The following is a 19701-nucleotide window of genomic DNA, read 5'->3' on the forward strand; positions in this document are numbered from 1 at the left end:
ATCTGCCCCTGGAGGAGATCAGAGAAATAATTGACAACATTAATGAAACTTTATTGATCCATAATAATTAAATTAAGAATTTTCCGATGACAATATACAATGGCAAAATTAGTTTTTGTCAATCTAACAAAAAGAATGAGCCACTTATGGTGTCCTTAGCTGAATTGACTCCTGAAGTTCTTGCTGCCACAATAAGATCACAGGATGCAGTAAAATCATCAGGAACCAGAAACATCCTGAAATATTTAGATTTTGGACTTAATGACACATTTTGTGATGACCCAGAGCCTCACAAATCATGGGAGTCAACAAGAATCGGAAACACCCAAAAGTACTCGGCCAGAGCCATGAGTTCTGGAAGCCCGCCAGTGTAACCAGGCTTGCCCAAACAACACATTTGCCTAAACCATGCAAATGTGTGGTTAAGGCAAATGCGCTCTAGTGTTTGGGATGAGCGGGAACTTGAAACAGAAGAAGAGCATCGGAATGGGAAGCGGACTCAGACAGGTAATTTTGGCTGGGGCCAGGTGTCTGGGTCACTTTCAGGAGGGGGTTGGGGTAGCTAAAGGGCTGGGTTTAGGGGAGTAGTTAAGGAATGGGCCAAATATTAGGGCCCAGGGTGGGGGGCAGGTAGGGGGTTTGTAATTTAGGGCTTGGGCAGATCGGTGGAAAGTTTTTAGCGCTCAGGTTTGGGGGTTGCTTTCGGGGGGGTCGGTGGCAAGTATTTAGTTATTGTTATAAAAAAAAATCCCGAATCGGAATCGGTCCCTTAATAATCATTTTAATAACTTATAAATTATTAACAAATATTATAAATTGCAAATACATCTACACACATAAAACAATAACAGAAATAAAAAGTAAATAATTATGTTTAATAAACTAAAAAAATTAAATATACTTTCAATATTTTTAAAATTAATTATATACTACATTATTTAAAATAATACAAATAATATTAAATAGCTAAATAAATAAAAATACTATTCAAAGTCCAAAAAAACTACAGTAATGAAAACGTTGGATAGCGTAGGACTTAAAATTACTATTCCCACACCAGGAAATGCAACAGTAGGGAGAGCGTTGGATAGCGTAGGGGTAAAAATTACTATTCCCACTCCAGAGAGTGCAGCAGTAGGGAAAGCATAGGATAGCGTAGGGGTAAAAATTACTATTTCAACTTCAGTGAGTGCAACAGTAGGGAAAGCCTTGGATAGTGTAGAGGTAAAAATTACTATTCCCACTCCAGAGAGTGCAACAGTAGGGAAAGCGTTGGATGGCGTAGGAGAAAAAGTTACTATTCCAACTCCAGAGAGTGCAACAGTAGGGAAAGCGTTGGATAGCCTAGGGGTAAAAATTACTATTCCCACTCCAGAGAGTGCAACAGTAGGGAAAGCGTTGGATAGCGTAGGGGTAAAAATTACTATTCCCACTCCAGAGAGTGCAACAGTAGGGAAAGCGTTAGATAGATTAGGGGTAAAAATTACTATTCCCACTCCAGAGAATGAAACAGTAGGGAAAACGTTGGATAGTGTAGAGGTAAAAATTACTATTCCCCTTCCAGAGAGTGCAACAGTAGGGAAAGCGTTGGATGGCGTAGGAGAAAAAGTTACTATTCCAACTCCAGAGAGTGCAACAGTAGGGAAAGCGTTGGATAGCATAGGGGTAAAAATTACTATTCCCACTCCAGAGAGTGCAACAGTAGGGAAAGCGTTGGATAGCGTAGGGGTAAAAATTACTATTCCCACTCCAGAGAGTGCAACAGTAGGGAAAGCGTTGGATAGCGTAGGGGTAAAAATTACTATTCCCACTCCAGAGAATGCAACAGTAGGGAAAGCGTTGGATAGCGTAGGGGTAAAAATTACTATTCCCACTCCAGAGAGTGCAAGAGTAGGGAAAGCGTTGGATAGCGTAGGGGTAAAAATTACTATTCCCACTCCAGAGAGTGCAACAGTAGGGAAAGCCTTGGATAGCGTAGGGGTAAAAATTACTATTCGCACTCCAGAGAGTACAACAGTAGGGAAAGCGTTGGATTGCCTAGGGGAAAAAAGTAATATTCCCACTCCAGTGAGTGCAACAGTAGGGAAAGCGTTGGATAGCGTAGGGGTAAAAATGACTATTCCCACTCCAGAGAGTACAACTGTACGGAAAGCGGTGGATAGCGTAGGGGTAAAATTGACTATTCCCACTCCAGAGAGTGCAACAGTAGGGAAAACGTTGAATAGCGTTGAAGTTAAATATAACATATTTATAAATAATTTTGGCATTAAAAATAATAAATAATTTATGTTTTAAATAACTCTACATCATTTACAAATACCAGTTATTAATTATTAAAAACATAATTACAATTGAATATTTCATTAACAATAAATTAACAATAAATACCAATAAACATTGATTAATAAATATCAGTTACCTAATAATAAATATTGAACAATAAAATATTTTTCATAACAAAAACATATTAATTATCACAAATTGATTAACAATTAAAAAATATTAAACAACAAAATGATTTTTATGCCAAAAAATACTTTTTATGAAACAATAATTACCAATTGATAAATAATAATTTCCAGATAATAAAAAATGAATTACCAATTAAAAATATGAATTGCCAATTAAAAAAATTAATTACCAATTAAAAAAATTCATTAACATTTACAAAAAACAATTGTCAATTACAAATATTATTTACCAATTAAAAAAATAATTACCAATTAAAATAATTAATTGCCATTTAATAATTAATTGAAAATAAAATATTTATCAATACCAATGAATACGAATAAATAATTACTTAATTACAATTAAATTACTTCCCACCCAATTCCCCTATAAACCCACAACCCGCTACAGAACTTAAATGCAAAAATTAATTTAAATTAATTTATAATTCCTAAAAATTCATAATTAATTTAGTATAACTAAATGACTTCCCACCCTATTCCCCTATAAAACCACAACCCGCTCCGGTACTAAAACATAAAATTGACTTAAAAAGAATATTATTAATATATAAAAATAGTACACATATAATTTAAAACAAGTAAAATACTTAACAAAAAACATATGACACATACTTATTAAATACATAATAAAATACATAAAAATAATACAAATATCGATATTAGTAACATCGAGATTAGGAACATAGATATATTTGATATCGATATTACTAACTTCGATATTACTTACATCGATATAAAAAAATTGATATTACTTTCCATAGGGTCGATATTCTGTCCAACGATATTCTTGACCTCCATATTCTGTACCTTCGATATTTCCAACTCGATATTTCTGTAGGTCGATATTTAGGAATCGATATTTAGACTGTGCACCTGCTAAATCAGCAATGTGGCTTGAAATGAGTTCCTTGTGAACATTGTTCTATGCTTCTATACAATACCCAGTTCACAAGGACGTATGGGTTGCACTTGTTTTTCTGAAATACAGTTCTGTGTATGAGCAGAATCCCCACAATACAGGGAGGGGGAGGGGCTCTGAATACTTTTAAGGAGGGGGCAAATTTTTAGGGCTTAGGGTACAAGGAGAGGGTTGGGGTAGCTAAAGGGCTGGGTTTCGGGGAATAGTTAAGGAATGGAACATTTTTATGGCTTAGGGTAAGGGGGCAGGTAGGAGGTTTGTAATTTAGGGCTTAGGCTGGGGGCGCAGGTAGGGTGTTTGTAATTTAGGGATAAAAGTGGGGGGTTAGGTAGGGGGTTTGTAATTTATGGCTTAGGGCGGAGCAGCAGGTGGGGGGTTTGTAATTTCGGGGCGAGGGTCGGAGTAGTGGCAAACTTAGCCACGCATTTACCCTTGCCATTTATGCCTTTACTGAAATATGGCACTCTCCCCCCCCCCCCCTCCCTAACCTACCAGAAAGTTTCAAAGTGGCTGAGGGCATGGATCTTCTATTACCTGATGCTGCGGTCCACAAAGTTGATTTAACAGGAATTCATCATATTGCTTATTCAGTGCGGACTGAAGAATGAAGAAAAGCCAGTTCCTCCATGGGCTGGAATTCATTCTCTGATCTCCTAAAATACAATTTCACTGAAGACGGTTAGGTTTTTACCAGTAAAACCATCTCCAGTCACAAACTATGCAACAGTATACACAGCTCTAAAAAAGTCAAAAAATGTGCTTGATCAGCTTGAAGACCAGCCTATCCTGCCAATTTTCTGCAATGAAGGTGTTTTCCGTATTGTAGTTGACAATTTTATGAGCAATCCAGTAGAATTTGATGGTCTTTATCCAATAATATGTGTTTTCCACATGGCAAAAGTTGTGCTGGGGTGTGCAGGAAGTTGTCTCAGTGGATCTGTCATAGACGATGCAGTTATTGAGGCTGAAATCTTTGGAGGCAAAACTGCCCAGTCAGTATTGAGTGGAACTCATTATGTTTGTTCAGTACAAGATATGCTCTACATATCTGAGGCTATAGAAACATTATTGGAATGTTTTCTAAAAACAAGAATGACAGATTAGGTTTTGCATATCTTATCTCAGAAGTTAATAAAGCACAGGGTGCACTTCATTCAAAAGACATAATGCAAAGCCAGGAAATGTTCAATACACTCAGTTTAGTCCAACCAGCCACTACAAAACTGGTTGAAAAAAAACAACATTCGCAAGCACATAGTGGGATGGATGTAGCAAAAGAAAGGGGTGAATTTATCAAGGACATTATGTCGCGTGATCTTCTTCACACAAACGCATTATTTGATGGAATGCTGAAAGCAAACCAGAGACACACAAACTCATGCAAAAGCTAAAAAGACTTTCACCAGAGGAATTTCAATTAAAAAAGGTGTCATTGAAAATTGCTGTTGTTGTGGATTATATATCACAATTGTGAATAGTCAAGATTTCATCCATGCAAAAACTTCAGAGAGGTAATTCGGACTGTTCTGCAGATATCAAAGTCAGTGGGCACCTTGCAAGAACTGCACATTGTGTTTGACAATTATTTTGAACTATCTGTCAAAGAATGTGAGAGAATCAGATGAATGTCTACAAGTGGAACAATTAACCTTGCCTGCATTAACAATTCAACACCTATGCCTGTGCAACTTGATAAATTGTGCTCATCAACATAGAACAAAATGAACGCGGAGATGTTAACTCGCCAAAACATTGCTGATGCTTCAGTGAACGCTGAATTTCCAATTATTGCAAGTGGAATGATTTTCAATGAGGAGTTGGTGCCTGCAGAGATATATAATCGAAAGGTATGGGACATATTGTTCAAGACTTTAACAGCAAATTTGAGGAAGCAGACCTTTCCGTTGTGCCACATGCTGAGTGGGCTGTGCGAAATGGTTCCAATTGAGTCATTGTACTGTCAAATGACACAGATGTAATTAGTGTGCTACTTAGATGTGTTGCAATGTTCATCAGTCAAGGATTGTCAGAGTTATGGATAAGTTATGTAACAGGCAACAAGAGACACTTAATCTTGCTTCATATTCTGCACAAGAAACTTGACCCAGAGATACCCAGTGTTCTTATCAAATGCAAAAAGAACAATTGATGGACATAATGCAGAACTATGTCATCGATTCACCCCATACAGAGATCTAGGCTTAAATCCATAATTTTTTTGCTCACCGTGCCATTCCAGTTTGGACACAGCCATATGCAAATCAGTCTTGACCCTATTTATTTATTATTCATTTATTCAGGAGTTTTATATTGCGCTGGCTAGACCCAGAGGTATCAGAGCGCTTTACATGAGGTTCCACAAAAGTTACATCAGTTCCAATTAACATCAGATGCTAGACAAACAAATGCAAGAGCATAGAAGACGAGGTGATTGAAATGTAGAGGGGAAGGGGGAAGGGTAAAGGGATAGTAGGGAGATACGGCAGAGAGACGAAAGGAAAGTCTGTCCAAAGTCCGGCTGGGTAGGTGACGGTCGAGGGGAAGTCCCAAAACCCATCTCCTCTATAGCTATTAGGTAGCTCCACCGGGCATTGGCCAAATAGCTCGGTCTCAATGGGAAAAACAATTAAAGAAACATGGGGGGCAAAATAAATGGAGCGTAGATGGGAGGGGGCATGGAAGGAGAGAAAGAGGGGGATGGGGGAAGAGAAACAGGGAGAGACTAAATGAAATCTGTCTAACGGCCGACTGGGTAGGTGACGACCAAGGAGGGAGTCCACGGCCCATCTCCCCTATAGCTAAACTAGGTAGCTCCATCGGGCATTCGACAAAAAAATTCAGTCTCAATACATTGAGATAGGAGAGAAGGAGAGACAAAAATAGAGGGAAGATGCGGGACGAGACGACAGGAGAGACGAAAAGGAAGTCTGGCTGAAGACCGACTGGGTAGGTGACGTCCAAGGAGGGAATCCCCGACCTGTCTCCCCTATAGCTAAACCAGGTAGCTCCATCGGGCATCAAACACAATAGCTAGATCTCAAATGACGAGGGGAAATTCACTGATAGACAGGGTGGGGACTAAGGGCCAGGACAGGTGAAGGCAGAGTTCAGCAGCAAGAAAATGGAGAGGAGTTGAGCGAGGAGATAAACAGGGTGGCAACTAGGGCCAGGACTGGTGAAGGCAGAGGTCAATAACAGGAAAGTGGAGAGGAGTAGAGCGAGGAGGGGTAGGGGGAAAGTAGTTCGGAAAGAAGTTCCCATGGATCTGGTGGGCTATAGTTGCCAGCTTCGCCAATGTGCGGGTATTTGGCAGGTTCTCCGGAGCAGTTTCGGGTATAGTCAGGTTCTGCGTGATTTTTGGTTTCCCCATTGTGCCGCCAGAGTAAAATGAGAACCCCCATGTATGCAGGAGATTCAACAGTTCCAGGTCCCACATGGAGGTGGAGGAAAGCAGGGACCGTGCCGACGGCGTAACACATGCAGGTGTGCCCACGTCTGATCTCCTCGGCGGGACTCGCTGCTCAAGACCGCGTCATAGAGGCCCCAGTAACACAGCGGAAGCGGGCGGAGGGATCAGAGAGAGTCAAGGGATGGGGGAAGGATAGGGGAGGCCGATGAAGCCCCACCAACACTCGCTCCCCACCGCTCCCGCAGCTTCAAACTTGGAGTTTGTCCGCAGCCCAACAGCAGACGCCTTTTTTATCGATCTGATCGGGCCACCGCCATCAATAGGCGCATGTGAGCTTCGCAGTGCATGGAGGGAGGAATGCGCTAAATATTGTATTTAAAGCGCCCCCCGGCGTGAGAATCTATGGTATCCCCAGGACATCGGTTATGAAGGGATGAAGTCCGCCACCATTTGACGAGACATCGCGCCATCTTAGGGTCAAGCAAATGTAGATAATGCAGCGCCAGCCAGAGTCAAAAAGGCGCTTTGCACACCGCTAATGTCTACAAAACAAACAGTACCTTGGGCGGTAAAGTGCTCCTCACAGATGCTGCTGCATCCGCGCCGCCACTGTGTAAGCAAGAAAGTCTCCCATTACTCCGTAAGTCGAGCCGCCATTTTAATCGCAGCGCTAGCCATCTCCTCAGCCGTCATCACCCCGTTCTTCGAGATGATACTGCGTTTTACCATCTGTGCTGGTTTCTCATGCTCTATGTCACTGCTACTGCAGTTCGTAGAGGTTGGGGCATTTAACCAAGTCTAAGAGTTATCGCTGGCCTCTTCACTCATGTCTCCTTCCCCTCTGGCGAGTATGTTCTCGGATGTCACTTATTTAAGAAAAGCCAGACATAGGGCCATATGTTGTCCCAACAGTCGCATCCAGCTACAGGTGTACAGTATTACCTGTATGCGCGCAGTCCTTGTCCGTTTCACAGTATAGAAAGGCTGCCAGCTCGCGTCTTCCACTGCCCTCCCCGCCGTGTTCCACCATTGTAAACCACTACCGCATGGTCATCAGCCAGGATAGCTTGACGCCAGTGGCATGGAGAACACGGGACCCACGTCTGGGCATACCCGTCCTACTCGGGGTGATAAACGCAAAAAGAACAATTGATGGACAGAATGCAGAACAATGTCATACATTCACCCCAGTACAGAGATCTGGCCCTAAATCCATCTTTTTTTTTAAGTATGAGCGAATTTTGCGGATCTGCGGTCCGCGAATTCTCGCGAAATTGCAAAAAAAACGCGGATTTTCTTGCGATTTGCACCATACTTAACTGGAGTATTTTCTACTCGCTAATCAGTAACTGCTACCTCGTTGGGTAAATGTATAGTGCTTTTCCTACACTGCAGCTGCGTAAAGGGCCAGATGATTTGTCCCCAGTGACCATGTGTGCCTGTAAGTTTGCCACCGCGCCAAAAGGCGCCGAGGTCTCTTGAGTGAGCTGTCCATCATAGTTGGGAAAGGGCGGGAAAAATGTTTGATACTGCTAGTGTGTGGTGCGGGGCTTCTATGCGTGTGCACATGCCTCTTGTGTAAAGGGTCAGAGAGCGAGCAGGGCAGCAGGTGAGGAGAAAGCAGCCTCCTGGCCACAGGAACTACAAGGGGGTCGTGCTCGAGAAACTCATGGATGCAAAGACCTCCCTCGAGTATTACAGCTAATTTCCGACGGCAGATATGGGGTTAAAGCACACTTGGGCTGATTAAAAACGTTACTGAATTTGAGCTTCAACTCGGGCACCTGCTTTATTTATCTGTCAGTGCTTCCTGTTGAGGTTTAATTTTTGTGACAGGAGCCTCGTGCCATACTTGTAACTATTCTCTGACCCTGCTTCGAGGGTCAGAGCAGGGACAGAGAATAGTTGCAAGTAGGAAACGAGGCGCCGCTCAGGAAGCACTTACAGCGTTACAGCAGGTGCCCAATTTGAGTTTTAACCCTTTAAGTGCTTCCTGGAAAAAATTCTTCCCGCTCGCGGATTCGCAGATTTTCCCGCAATTTTGCGAGATTTGCGGATCGCAAAATTGAGGAAAATCCGCAAATTCCGCGAGCGGAATGAATTTTCGGCCCATACTTACTTTTTTTTCCTCACCATGCCATGACAGGTTGGACCCAGCCATTTGCAAATCAGTCTTGATCCTGCTACCAATAGGCACAGTCCAGCCCAAACTGCCAGGCCAGGTCCTCCCTGGACTGGAAACAAGCATCCTAGTACCGGTTTCGGGCTTCCAGCCCTCATCAGCCATGATAGCTTGACTCCAGTGTCATGGAGGGCACGGGACCCACGTCTGGGCATACCCTTCCCACTCGGGTCAACAAATGCAAAAAGAACAATTGATGGACAGAATGCAGAACAATGTCATACATTGTTTATGCCCAGTATAGAGATCTGGGCCAAAATCCATTGTTTTTTTGCTCACCATGACATTCCAGTTTGGACCCACCATATGCAAATCGGTCTATCCCTGCACCCAATGGGAACAGTCCAGCCTGAACTGGCAGTCCCAGCTGGACTGTTCCCACAAGGAACAGGGTCAAGACTCATTTGCATATGGCTGGGTCCAAACCGGGGTGGTGTGGTGAGCAAAAGAATGATGGATTTAACCCAGATCCTTGTGACTGGAGGTGAATGCTTGCATTGTCCTGCATTCCAACCATCAATTGTTTCTTTTGGTTGTGTCACCCTAAGGGGGAAGAGTATGCCCAGATGTGCGACCGGTGCTCACTGCACCACTGGATTCAAGCTATCCTGGCTGATGAAGGCTGATGCCCTAAAAGAGGTCCCAGGATGCTTGATTCGGGTCCAGGGAGGACCTGGCTTGGCAGTTCGGGCTGGACTATTACCACAAGGAACAGGGTCAAGTCTGATTTGCATATGGCTGGGTCCAAACTGGAGTGGTGAGCAAAAGAATGATGGATTTAACCCAGATCCTTGTGACTGGGGGTGAATGCTTGCATTGTCCAGCATTCCGTCCATCAATTGTTTTTTTTTGCATATGCCGCCCTAAGTGGGAAGGGTATGCCCAGATGTGGGTCCAGTGCTCACTACACCACTGGTTTCAAGCTAGCCTGGCTGATGAGGGTGATGCCCTAAAACAGGTCCCAGGATGCTTGTTTCTGGTCCAGGGAGGACCTGCTTGTCAGTTCGGGCTGGACTGTTACCACAAGGAACAGGGTCAAGACTGATTTGCATTTGGCTGGATCCAAACTAGGGTGGTGTGATGAGCAAAAGAATGATGGATTTAACCCATATCCTTGTGACTGGAGGTGAATACTTCCATTGTTCAACATTATGTCCATTAATTGTTTCTTTTTCATATGTCGCCCTAAGTGGGAAGGCTATGTCTAGACGTGGGTCACGTTCTCACTACACCACTGGATTCAAGCTAGCCTGGCTGATGAAGGGTGATGCCCTGAAACCGGTCCCAGGCTGCTTGTTTCCGGTCCAGGGAGGACCTGGCTTGGTAGATCGGGCTGTAGTGTTCCCACAAGGAACAGGGTCAAGACTCATTAGCATATGGCTGGGTCCAAACTGGGGTGGTGTAGTGAGCAAAAGAATGGTGGATTTAACCCAGATCCTAGTGACTGGGAGTGAATGTTTGCATTGTTCAGCATTCAGTTTATCAATTGTTTCTTTTGCATATGTTGACCTAAGTGGGAAGGGTATGCCCAGCCGAGGGTCCCATGCTCACTACACCACTGGATTCAAGCTAGCCTAGCTGATGAAGGGTGATGCCCTGAAACTGGTCCCAGGATGCTTGTTTCCGATCCAGGGAGGACCTGGCTTTGCAGTTCGGGCATTAGTGTTCCCACAAGGAAAAGGGTTAAGTCTGATTTGCATATGGCTGGGTCCAAACTGGGGTGGTGTGGGAGCAAAAGAATGATGGATTTAACGCAGATCCTTGTGACTGGGGGTGAATGCTTGCCTTTTCCAGCATTCCGTCTATCAATTGTTTCTTTTACATATGTTGCCCTAAGTGGGAAGGGTATGCCCAGCCGTGGGTCCCATGCTCACTACACCACTGGATTCAAGCTACCCTGGCTACTGAAGCGTGATGCCCTGAAACCGGTCCCAGGATGCTTGTTTACGGTCCAGGGAGGACTTGGCTTGGCAGTTCGGGCTGGACTGTTCCCACAATGAATAGGGTCAAGACTGATTTGCATATGGCTGGGTCCATACTGAGAGGGTGTGGTGAGCAAAAGAATGATGGATTTAACCCAGATCCTTGTGACTGGGGGTGAATGCTTGCATTGTCTAGCCTTCCGTCCATCAATTTTTTCTTTTGTATATGTTGCCCTAAGTGCGAAGGGTATGCCCAGGCGTGCGTGCCATGCTCACTACACCACTGGATTCAAGCTAGCCTGGCTGATGAAGGGTGATGCCCTAAAACCAGTCCCAGGATGCTTTTTTCCGGTCCAGGGAGGACCTGGCTTGGCAGTTTGGGCTGGACTATTACCACAGGGAACAGGGTCAAGACTGATTTGCATATGCCTGTGTCCAAACTAGGATGGTGTGGTGAGTAAAAGTATGATGGATTTAACTCACATCCTTGTGACTGGGGATGAATGTTTGCATTGTCCTTTATTCCATCCGTCAATTGTTTCTTTTGCATATGTCATCCTAAGTGGGAAGGCTATGTCCAGACGTGGGTCACGTTCTCACTACACCACTGGATTCAAGCTAGCCTGGCTGATGAAGGGTGATGCCCTGAAGCCGGTCCCAGGATGCTTGTTTACGGTCCAGGGAGGACTTGGCTTGGCAGTTCGGGCTGGACTGTTACCACAAGGAACAGGCTCAATACTGATTTGTATATGGCTGGGTCCAAACTAGGGTGGTGTGGTGAGCAAAAGAATGATGGATTTAACCCAGATCCTAGTGACAGGGGGTGAATACTTGCATTGCCCAGCATTCCTTCCATCAATTGCTTATTCTGCATATGTCACATATGTAGCCCTAAGTAGGAAGGGTATGCCCAGACGTGGGTCCTGTGCTCACTACACCACTGGATTCAAGCTAGCCTGCCTGATGAAGGGTGATGCCCTGAAACTGGTCCCAGGATGCTTGTTTCCGGTCCAGGGAGGATCTGGCTTGGCAGATCGGACTGTAGTGTTCCCACAAGGAACAGTGTCAGGACTGATTTGCATATGGCTGGGTCTAAACTGAGGTGGTGTGGTGAACAAAAGAATGATGGATTTAACCCAGATCCTTGTGGCTGGGGATGAATGCTTGCATTGTCCTGCATTCCATCTGTAAATTGTTTCTTTTGGATATGTCGTCCTAAGTTGGACGGGTATGCACAGCTGTGAGTCCCGTGCTCACAACACCACTGGATTCAAGCTAGCCTGGCTGATGAAGGGTGATGCCCTGAAACCGGTCCCAGGATGCTTGTTTCTGGTCCAGGGAGGACCTGGCTTGGCACTTCGGGCTGGACTGTTCCCACAATGAATAGGGTCAAGACTGATTTGCATATGGCTGGGTCCATACTGGGATGGTGTGGTGAGCAAAAGAATGATGGATTTAACCCAGATCCTTGTGACTGTGGGTGAATGCTTGCATTGTCCAGCCTTCCATCCATCAATTGTTTCTTTTGTATATGTTGCCCTAAGTTGGAAGGGTATGCCCAGACATGGGTCCCATGCTCACTACACCACTGGATTCAAGCTAGCCTGGCTGATGAAGGGTGATGCCCTGAAACCGGTCCCAAGATTCTTGTTTCCGGTCCAGAGAGGACCTGGCTTGCCAGTTCGGGCTGGACTATTACCACAAGGAACAGGGCCAAGACTGATTTGCATACGCCTGGGTCCAAACTAGGATGGTGTGGTGAGCAAAAGAATGATAGATTTAACCCAGATGCTTGTGACTGGGGATGAATACTTGCATTGTCCTGCATTCCATCCGTCAATTGTTTCTTTTGGAAATAGTCGTCCTAAGTGGGAAGGGTAAGCACAGGTGTGGGTCCCGTGCTCAATACTCCACTGGATTCAAGTTAGCTTGGCTGATGAAGGGTGATGCCCTGAAACCGGTTCCAGGATGCTTGTTTCCTTACCTGGCTTGGCAGATCAGACTGTAGGGTTCCCACAAGGAACAGTGTCAGGACTGATTTGCATATGGCTGGGTTCAAACTGGGGTGGTGTGGTGAGCAAAAGAATGATGGATTTAACTCAGATCCTTGTGACTGCGGATGAATGCTTACATTGTCCTACATTCCATATTTCAATTGTTTCTTTTGCATATGTCGTCCTAAGTGGGAAGGGTATGCACAGCCGTGGGTCCCGTGCTCACAACACCACTGGATTCAAGCTAGCCTGGCTGATGAAGGGTGATGCCCTGAAACCAGTCACAGGATGCTTGTTTCCGGTCCAGGGAGGACCTGGCTTGGCAGATTGGGCAATAGTGTTCCCACAAGGAACAGGGTCAAGACTGATTTGCATATGACTGGGTCAAAACTGGGGTGGTGTGGTAGCAAAAGAATGATGGATTTAACCCAGATCCTTGTAACTGGGGGTGAATGCTTGCAATTTCCAGCATTCCGTCCATCAATTGTTTCCTTTGCATATGTCGCCCTAATTGAGAAGGGTATGCCCAGCCGTGGGTCCCATGCTCACTACACCACTGGATTCAAGCTAGCCTGGCTGTTGAAGGGTGATGCCCTGAAACCGGTCCCAGGATGCTTGTTTCCGGTCCAGAGAGGACCTGACTTGGCAGTTCGGGCTGGACTATTACCAAAAGGAACAGTGTCAAGACTGATTTGCATACGTCTGGGTCCAAACTAGGATGGTGTGGTGAGCAAAAGAATGATAGATTTAACCCAGATCCTTGTGACTGGGGATGAATACTTGCATTGTCCTGCATTCCATCCGTCAATTGTTTCTTTTGCAAATAGTCATCCTAAGTGGGAAGGGTATGCACAGCTGTGGGTCCCGTGCTCACTACCCCACTGGAATCAAGTTAGCTTGGCTGATGAAGTGTGATGCCCTGAAACCGGTCCCTGGATGCTTGTTTCCCTTCCAGGGAGGACATGGCTTGCCAGATCAGACTGTAGGGTTCCCACAAGGAAAAGTGTCAGGACTGATTTGCATATGGCTGGGTTCAAACTGGGGTGGTGTGGTGAGCAAAAGAATTATGGATTTAACCCAGATCCTTGTGACTGGGGATGAATGCTTACATTGTCCTGCATTCCATATTTCAATTGTTTCTTTCGCATATGTCGTCCTAAGTGGGAAGGGTATGCACAGCCGTGGGTCCTGTGCTCACAACACCACTGGATTCAAGCTAGCCTGGCTGATGAAGGGTGATGCCCTGAAACCAGTCACAGGATGCTTGTTTCCGGTCCAAGGAGGACCTGGCTTGGCAGATTGGGCATTAGTGTTGCCACAAAGAACAGGGTCAAGACTGATTTGCATATGACTGGGTCAAAACTGGGGTGGTGTGGGAGCAAAAGAATGATGGATTTAACCCAGATGCTTGTAACTGGGGGTGAATGCTTGCATTTTCCAGCATTCCGTCCATCAATTGCTTGTTTTGCATATGTCGCCCTAATTGAGAAGGTTATGCCCAGCCGTGGGTCCCATGCTCACTACACCACTGGATTCAAGCTAGCCTGGCTAATGAAGGGTGATGCCCTGAAACCGGTCCCAGGATGCTTTTTTTCGGTCCAGGGAGGACCTGGTTTGGCACTTCGGGCTGGACTGTTCCCACAATGAATATGATCAAGACTGATTTGCATATGGCTGGGCCCATACGGAGATGGTGTGGTGAGCAAATGAATGATGGATTTAACCCAGATCCTTGTGACTGGGGATGAATGCTTGCATTGTCCAGCCTTCCGTCCATCAATTGCTTATGTTGTATATGTTGCCCTAAGTAGGAAGGGTATGCCCAGACGTGGGTCCCGTGCTCACTACAACACTGGATTCAAGCTAGCCTGGCTGATGAAGGGTGATGCCCTGAAACCGGTCCCAGGATGCTTGTTTACGGTCCAGGGAGCACTTGGCTTGGCAGTTCGGGCTGTACTATTACCACAAGGAACAGGATCAAGACTGATTTGCATATGCCTGGGTCCAAACTAGGATGGTGTGGTGAACAAAGGAATGATGGATTTAATCCAGATTCTTGTGACGGGGGTGCATTGCTTGCATTGCCCAGCATTCCGTCCATCAATTGCTTCTTTTGCATATGTCACATATGTCGCCCTAAGTAGGAACGGTATGCCCATACGTGGGTCCCGTGCTCACAACACCACTGGATTCTAGCTAGCCTAGCTGATGAAGGGTGAAACCGGTCCCAGGAGGCTTGTTTTCGGTCCAGGGAGAACCTGGCTTGGCAGATCGGACTGTAGTGTTCCCACAAGGAACAGGGTCAAGACTCATTTGAATTTGGCTGGGTCCAAACCGGAGTGGTGTGGTGAGCAAAAGAATGATGGATTTAACCCAGATCCTTGTGACTGGGGATGAATACTTGCATTGTCCTGCATTCCATCCGTCAATTGCTTCTTTTGCATATGTCGTCCTAAGTAGGAAGGGTATGCACAGCTGTGGGTCCCATGCTCACTACACCACTGGATTCAAGTTAGCCTGGCTGATGAAGGGGGATGCCCTGAAACCAATCACAGGATGCTTATTTTCGGTCCAGGGAGGACCTGGCTTGTCAGATCGGACTGTAGTGTTCCCACAAGGAATAGGGTCAAGACTGGTTTACATATGGATGGGTCCAAACTGGGGTGGTTTATTGAGCAAAAGAATGATGGATTTAACCCAGATCCTTGTGACTGGGGGTGATTGCTTGCATTATATTCCGTCCGTCAATTGTTTCTTTTGCATATGTCGCCCTAAGTGGGAAGGGTATACCCAGCCCTGGGTCCCATGCTCACTACGCCGCTGGATTCAAGTTAGCCTGGCTGATGAAGGGTGATGCCCTGAAACAGGTCTCAGGATGCTTTTTTCTGGTCCAGGGAGGACCTGGCTTGTCTGTTCGGGCTGGACTGTTTCCACAAGAATTAGGGTCAAGACTGATTTGCATATGGCTGGGTCCATACTGGGGTGGTGAGGTGAGCAAACGATTGATGGATTTAACCCACATCCTTGTGACTGGTGGTGAATGCTTGTTTGTTTCTTTGTTTGTTTCTTTTGCATGCTGACACTATGAGCAAAATAAAAACAAAGCTTGGAGCTTTAACTGCTGAACCTGTGAAGTTTCTAAAAGTATTTGCTGAGGCAGAAGAAGATTGTGACTTTACAGATATAGAAAAATACATTGTGCAGGTGTGGATAATGAGTTCTGACTGTCAAACATTTGACAATCTTCGGTCCAGTGAGTTAAGAGAAAAGTGACCTTCCACCGATTTAATATTCTGTGCATGGACATATTAGAATAGCGTTCTACTTGATCAGAAGATGTGTAAATGTTTTGGATCATTCGTATGTAGAGAAAGATCAGCGTGAATTTGGTTGGAAAGATATTACTGGCGTTTAAATCCTATGAAATTTCAATATCTTCTACCCACAGAACTTACACATACATCTACCTGTAAAACCTGTGCTACGAAAGGATGTCCTTGTCGATATGCTCTTCTCAAAAGTTCAGCATTCTGTAAATTTACTACGAGCGATTGCCGAAACAAATAAATAAAGTGAACTATGAAAATGTGTCTACAACAGGAGTTATAAACATTTTACCTTCATATTCAGAACATAAACGTTGTATGGTGTATACATAAAATGATTAAAAAACATTATTATTTGTTTCATTTCTATGTATGTCTCTTGTTCCTCTTTTATAGTAGCCATTTTGGAAAATAGCGAAGGACTACTTGAAACTCAAAACCCACATTTTGATACCAGAATTAAGTATTTAGGTCTCATGGTTCCTGAAATATTACATCACCATTGCAACACATATGCAATTTTTTAAAATCTTGTCCAGAACAATTCGGCCAGGTCAGCCAGGCCTACTCAAGCTAAATTACTTCTCTAAAGATCCAAAAACACAAATCAAATTTAAAAATCTCTGGACAACAACTTTTTTAAGGAGGTATATCAGGGGGTCGGGATTAAGAAGAGTTAGTAAAAGAAGTGGCAGTATTCAATGGCATTCTCCTACAGTAAGCAAAGAAGATGCAGTAGAATCAGTGAACGTCTTTTGATCGCTGTTATATTCTTTGGTATATACTCACAGGAACAGAATTTCAAAACAAAAATGTTTTCGTGAAGGCTTGGCTTAGACTGGATAGTCTCAGAGTCTAAACAAAATATGCTGTGAGGCTATACCCATACGCCTCCTTTAGAAGATAGTACTTTTAACTGTTTTTTTCAAAGATAGGATGTTATGAGAAATGCCTTCAATTTTTTGTGAATTGCAGACTTTGTATTACTGTTTCAGTTCACTTCAGTTTTTTGGGGCACATTATCAAGAACGGCATTAAAAATTATCGGCGGTTTAGAATTGCAATAGAAGTCCATGTTCTGGTGTGAACATGGGCTTCTATTGGAATTCTCCAGGGCATATTATCAAGCCCATTATCGCCGCTTTAACTGCAGTTTTCTGCCGCTAAACGCCGTTCTTGATAATATGCCCCTTGGCGAGAGAATGAAACTAAAATTGGCAGGTATGTAGGAAAAGAGATCTCTCCAATAAAAGGGAAATTGCAGTTTCGCAATGCCATTTTTGCACCTGCAGTTTTAGACTATGTACAGTGACGCTTAAGAAATTAACTGTGAATGGTCATAAATGGGAATTCATAATAGTTTCCCTGGTGCCCAACTTTCCAGCAGTAGTCAGGGATATTATATGTAATCTTGAATCTATAGGAGTAGCTTTTCACGTTACTTTGAGTATCTGGCATTCAGTGTTCGAGAAATGCATGACCATAAAATATTGAAAAATGTACATTCCTTGGAATATAATTGAGAAATATTGTTTCCAAAACTGAAGATAGGTCAAGAGAGTAATTGTTGTGCAGGTACCTCTTTTCCTACAACCACGTCTATTCTGGAGACATTCCCTGAACAGAAGTACACCTCTGCCTTCCCCAGGGTGTGTTTGAGACTGTAAGAAGTTGGTGAAAACCCACCTGCTCGTGGGTTTTCTTGTGAGCACTAACCTTCCGAGGAAACCCCTCAATGGAAAGCCCACTCACTTTCCAAAGAAGCAGATTTACTTACCTACATGTAATATTACACCATACTGGGGTAATATCACAACTCTAGATAACTACAGATGTGAGTGCAAAATCAACTCATCTGGATTGCAAAATTGATAACTCACAAATTCTGAAATAAATCATGCTGTTAGCATGTATAAGTTACCGGTAACAATGCTTTCTATTCCTTCCAGCTGAGATAGATGCATTATTATTTCAAGGGCCAAAACTGAATTAAAGTTGTTTGTTGAGCACTTACCTTTTATCTGTAGCCAATAATGCACAAGTGCTATAGGTATGTTTACTATCTACGTCAATATTCACGTACCTCCCATTCATTTGCGCTTTTAGGAGTAATTCTGAACGGATGCTCAACAGGGTTCGCATTGATGATGACAGGTGGCCCATCAGTTGCAGTTGTATTTATGGTTACAGGAACCACCTCGTTTTTTGCTGCATTCTCCGGAAGAGACACAGATCTTGGTGTTATTTCTATTGTTGGCAAGGCAAAAAAACCTGGAGGAAACCAAGATATATATTTATGTGTGTTCTGAATACGTTATTAAAGATGCAATGCATGATGTTTTCAACCACTGAAATCATAAGTCTCAATACAGCCTTTAAATAATAAAGCACCAAATTACTTAAAATCGCTTTGCTTAAAAAAAGGAGTATAGGCGATAACAGCAATTCGCGAGCTCCCAAATACACGAAAACAGGTTCAAAACGTATTCAATACAATAGATTCGCCTGTCTTTTGCAATCACTTATAGTTTAAAGTGGACGTCAGACAATCCATACAAAATGTTTTGCCACCCCTGGAATATAGAATCTATAAAATTGCTAATTGCTAATGACGGTAAAGTCTTAGTTTGAGTCTGAATTACACAATTTCAGAGTAACTGAGTACACCCAGTGAATTCACTAATCTGTCAACCTGGAAAATCACTATTTTAGGTCCTAATGATGTCAATACTAGGGTAAAATACGTCACAAGTATAATGTTTAATTGCATATTCTTCCTAGGATAACAGACCTTGAGTGAAAGGGTCTGAAGAACTGGTTTCAAAAAATGAACCTAATTTGCTAGTTCATTTCTTCCTTAGAGCTTGAAGGGATGCACAACATGGGAGCTACATCTCCAAGTCGCGGAACATCCTTTACGACGCGGATGTTACCCCGCGCTAACATTACGACGCGTCTCTTACAACGCAAGTCGTAACCACGACTTGCGGTGGAGGGCGCTCAAGGACAAGGAATAGTTAATTTACTATTCCAACACCTTCCTTACTATCCACGGGGACTGGTGTTAGAATAGTAAATTAAACTATTTCTAAGTCCGCACCCTACAGCGCAAGTCGTGGTAACGACTTGCATTGTAAAACACGCGCTGTAACGGTACGCGTGGTAATAGCCCGCGTCGTACCGTCATACATCCCTTGAAGTTATATATCTGCAGGATACTCATCTGAAAGAGAATAACCCACAAATTCGTATTCCTAGGATTTATTTGTATGTCTTTTTTGCGTCAGCTGAACTAGCTGTTCGGGGAGTGGCTATCTTCCGCTCTAAATCAGTGAACTGGGAGGTAGGAGAGGTGATAAGAGATAAACAGGGTGGATGAGTTTGGGCTGAAGTCCAATCCAAGCAGTTCCCTTAAATCTTTCTAACTATTATGGCCTGGTATAAGATGATGAAGGCCCCTTGAGGGAAAAATGTG

At 43.9% G+C, this 19701-nt stretch overlaps 1 protein-coding gene across 1 annotated transcript in view; it reads right to left on the reverse strand.

Annotated features, from left to right (window-relative positions):
• The window catches only part of LOC144783380 (cadherin-related family member 3-like), a 567696-nt gene that overhangs the window by 460783 nt on the left and 87212 nt on the right, over positions 1–19701 (reverse strand). Inside the window, exon 2 of the mRNA XM_078662381.1 lies at positions 18310–18497. Coding sequence (XP_078518507.1) covers positions 18310–18497 — 188 coding nt within the window. The remainder of the gene's footprint in view (positions 1–18309; positions 18498–19701) is intronic.

This window comes from Lissotriton helveticus, chromosome 9 (assembly GCF_964261635.1).
Source record: "Lissotriton helveticus chromosome 9, aLisHel1.1, whole genome shotgun sequence".
NCBI classification, from domain to species: Eukaryota; Metazoa; Chordata; class Amphibia; order Caudata; family Salamandridae; genus Lissotriton; species Lissotriton helveticus.